Source organism: Chelonoidis abingdonii, chromosome 1 (assembly GCF_003597395.2).
Source record: "Chelonoidis abingdonii isolate Lonesome George chromosome 1, CheloAbing_2.0, whole genome shotgun sequence".
Taxonomy (NCBI): Eukaryota; Metazoa; Chordata; order Testudines; family Testudinidae; genus Chelonoidis; species Chelonoidis abingdonii.
Window position 1 is genome coordinate 171,452,940 of NC_133769.1, and position 3,066 is coordinate 171,456,005.

At 40.5% G+C, this 3,066-nt stretch overlaps 1 protein-coding gene across 1 annotated transcript in view; it reads right to left on the reverse strand.

The window, feature by feature from the left end:
* MORC1 (MORC family CW-type zinc finger 1) overlaps nucleotides 1–3,066 on the reverse strand; it is a 73,338-nt gene that overhangs the window by 24,068 nt on the left and 46,204 nt on the right. Inside the window, exon 12 of the mRNA XM_075063393.1 lies at nucleotides 2,688–2,752. Within this exon, the coding sequence (XP_074919494.1) occupies nucleotides 2,688–2,752 (65 nt within the window). The remainder of the gene's footprint in view (nucleotides 1–2,687; nucleotides 2,753–3,066) is intronic.

Here is a 3,066-nt window from a genome sequence, read left to right on the forward strand (position 1 = left end):
GTTCCCCAGGGCAAGGTTTTGGCTGGGAACAAAGTGTGCCAAGACCCACCTAAAATTCTGGCTGGTGGCAGTTGTTAACCAGAGCTTAAGCTAGTAATTAAGCCTTAGAAGTGTTCATGGCAGGGTCCCCACTTTCTGTGTACTCTTAAAGTTCAAAGTGTGCGGAAAAAAAACCTGATAGTTTCCTAGGACCAATTTCCTATTTCAATTTATTCATAAATGATCTGGGAGAAAGAGGTAAAAAGTGAGGTGGCAGAGTTTACAGATGATACTAAAACTGCTCAAGATAGTTAAGACCAAAGCAGGACTGCTGAAGACTTCAAAAAAAAATCTCACAAAACTAAGTGATTGCAAACAAAATGGCAAATGAAAATTGGAAGTGGATAAATGTAAAGTAATGCCACATTGGAAAAATAACCCCAACTATACTACACTATGATGGGGGCTAATTTAGCTACCACGGTCAGGAAAAAGATCTTTGGACTCACGTGGACGTTCTCTGAAGATGTCCATCAATAGTGTTGCAGAGGCGGTCAAAAAAAGCAAACAGGATGTAGGAATTATTAAAAAAGGATGATAAGAGAATAAGACTGCAGAATATATTATTGCCCTCATTAAATCCATGGACACCCACATCTTGATACTTGTGTACAGATGTTGTCTCCTCACCCTCTAAAAAAGATATACTGGCACTAGGAAAGGTTCAGAAAGGGCAACTAAAATTGATTAGAGGTTTGGAAGAGGGTTCCTCCATATGACAAAGATTTAAAGAGGGCTAGGACTTTACAGCTTGGAAAAGAGGAGCTATGGGGGGGGGATATGACAGAGGTTATATAAAATCATGAGTGGTGTGGAGAAAGTGGATAGGAAAAAAGTTATTTACTTATTCCCATAATACAAGAACTAGGTGGTCAAAGGAAATTAATAGGCAGAAAGGTTTAAAACAAATAAAAGGAAGTGCTTATGCAGCGCACACTTAAACTTGTGGAAACTCCTTGCCTGAGGAGGTTGTGAAGTCTAGGACTATACAAGCATTTTAAAAAGAGAACTGGGTAAATTCATGCCGTTGTTAAGTCCATAAATGGCTATTAGCCAGGTATGGGTAAGGAATGGTGTCCCTACTCTGTTTGTCAGCGGGATGGAGATGGACGGCAGGACAGGGATCACTTGGATTCATTGGCCTGTTAGGTTCACTCCCCTCTGGGCACCTGGCATTGGCCATGTTGGTAGACGTAAGACAGATTACTGGGCTAGATGGACCTTTGGTCTGACCCAGTACAGCTGTTCTTAGTTTCTAAGACCGCATCTTGATAGTACCTTGGTAGAATAAAGAGGGCAAATATTTCCCAACAGCCAGGACGGGCAGACGAGAAGGAAAGCTTCCGCTTTTCTAGCGGTCAGGGTATGGGAAATGGGTGAGGAAACATACACCTCACTAATAACAATCCATTGTGGTTAAGTAGCATTATAATGCAAGCAACATGCTTATGTTAAGTGGCTTCAAAGCAAACAAAAACCCCAGTAAGTGCAAGTATGTTTCTCATATCCGTAAACAGAGGAATGCCTTCAGTGGGCTACTTGAAGGTCCGACCTTATGGATATTGGTCTGAAAGTGGACATTACCTTTATATCATTCAACCTTGGGTAATACAGGCCTATAACTCCAGGTTCTTTGGGCACCTGAAGTAAAATCTCCATTCCTTCTGTTTACTCCTGGTTTGACAATAGGCCTGTATGTGGAGGTGTGTCCTACATTTTCTGTTCAATTGGCCAATCTGTTGTTGCATGTCATAAAAATAGAGACAAACAGTACTGCCTGCTCTAAAAGAAGATTCGTATGCTGTAGCCTTGTTGACAAGGAGCTGTAATGTTCACCTTGTAGGATACAGCATACTTCATCCTCATGGAAAAATTTTGGACACCCTTTTGGACCATGTGAAAGGATTGGTAAACAAAACATAATCAGCCTTCCTGGCTGCCCAAAGGACCCACATGGAGGGACTACAAATCTCACTTATTCCCTGAGAGAGGGTGTTGATTCAAATGCTGTTGTGGATGATTAACTAGAAAGAAGCACTGACTCTAATCTAGCCAACAGTATGAGGTGTGGTGCAGGTTCAAGCACACCTAAAATACTTGTTCAGGGTTTGACGGAAGCAGGACTCCTCAATAACGTGCTTTTATGCAGGATCAATGGCCCTAGTCTCTAGCACGCTCTAATTCCTAACTGAATTGCCTGCCACAAGGTAGTGCTTTCAAAATGTCTTTGTGTAACATTGCTTCAAATCTAATCAACGAACCAGGGTGATTTTCGCAATGTCTCAACATCAGAGAACCCAGCATTTGAGCTTTCACATTTTGTAGCCATATTATAAATATTAAACAACTTGCTTTCATTGATGTATGGGAGGAAACCCAGTCTCTAAATAGATTAAAAAGAATTCATTCTAAAAAGAATTTCATTTCTAAAGATTCCTAATGAAAAGTACAAGGATTTAAAATTTTTTCCAGAAAAGGTGTAAAGGATTGGAGATCCAAAACTAATGAAAGCACTTGAAATGAAAAACAAAAACAGCTCAACTTGGGAAAGCACTATTTGAAGGTATCGACTCTGGATCAATCACTAGTTACACATTACAGTACACCCACCACTTTCTGAAACACTATAAATAGTCTGCACATCTTGCCTTTGTTTCTCCTCCAGCTTCTCACACATTCTTTTTGCATTTTCTAGAGCATCTTGTAATGCAAGCTGAGCAGATTTGAAAAAGCAGTAAAACAAGTTATTTTAGCATCAGTTAATTACCCTACAGTTTCTGCCCCCCTCCCCCAGCTGCTTCTGACGAAAGTAAATATTCTGCGGACACCACACCGTACTTCCAAACCTATTCACTACGTCTGCTAACAACCCTGATGCCTTCCAGAACACAGTTAGTGTACAGGGAGATTAAATTGGATATATTAGAATCAGCGTTGAATTTTCACTCTTGTGCTCAGAGCACATACCCCAAGGAATGGAGCAGCAGGCAGTTTAGATTTTTAATTAACTCTATTCCTCCATTTACA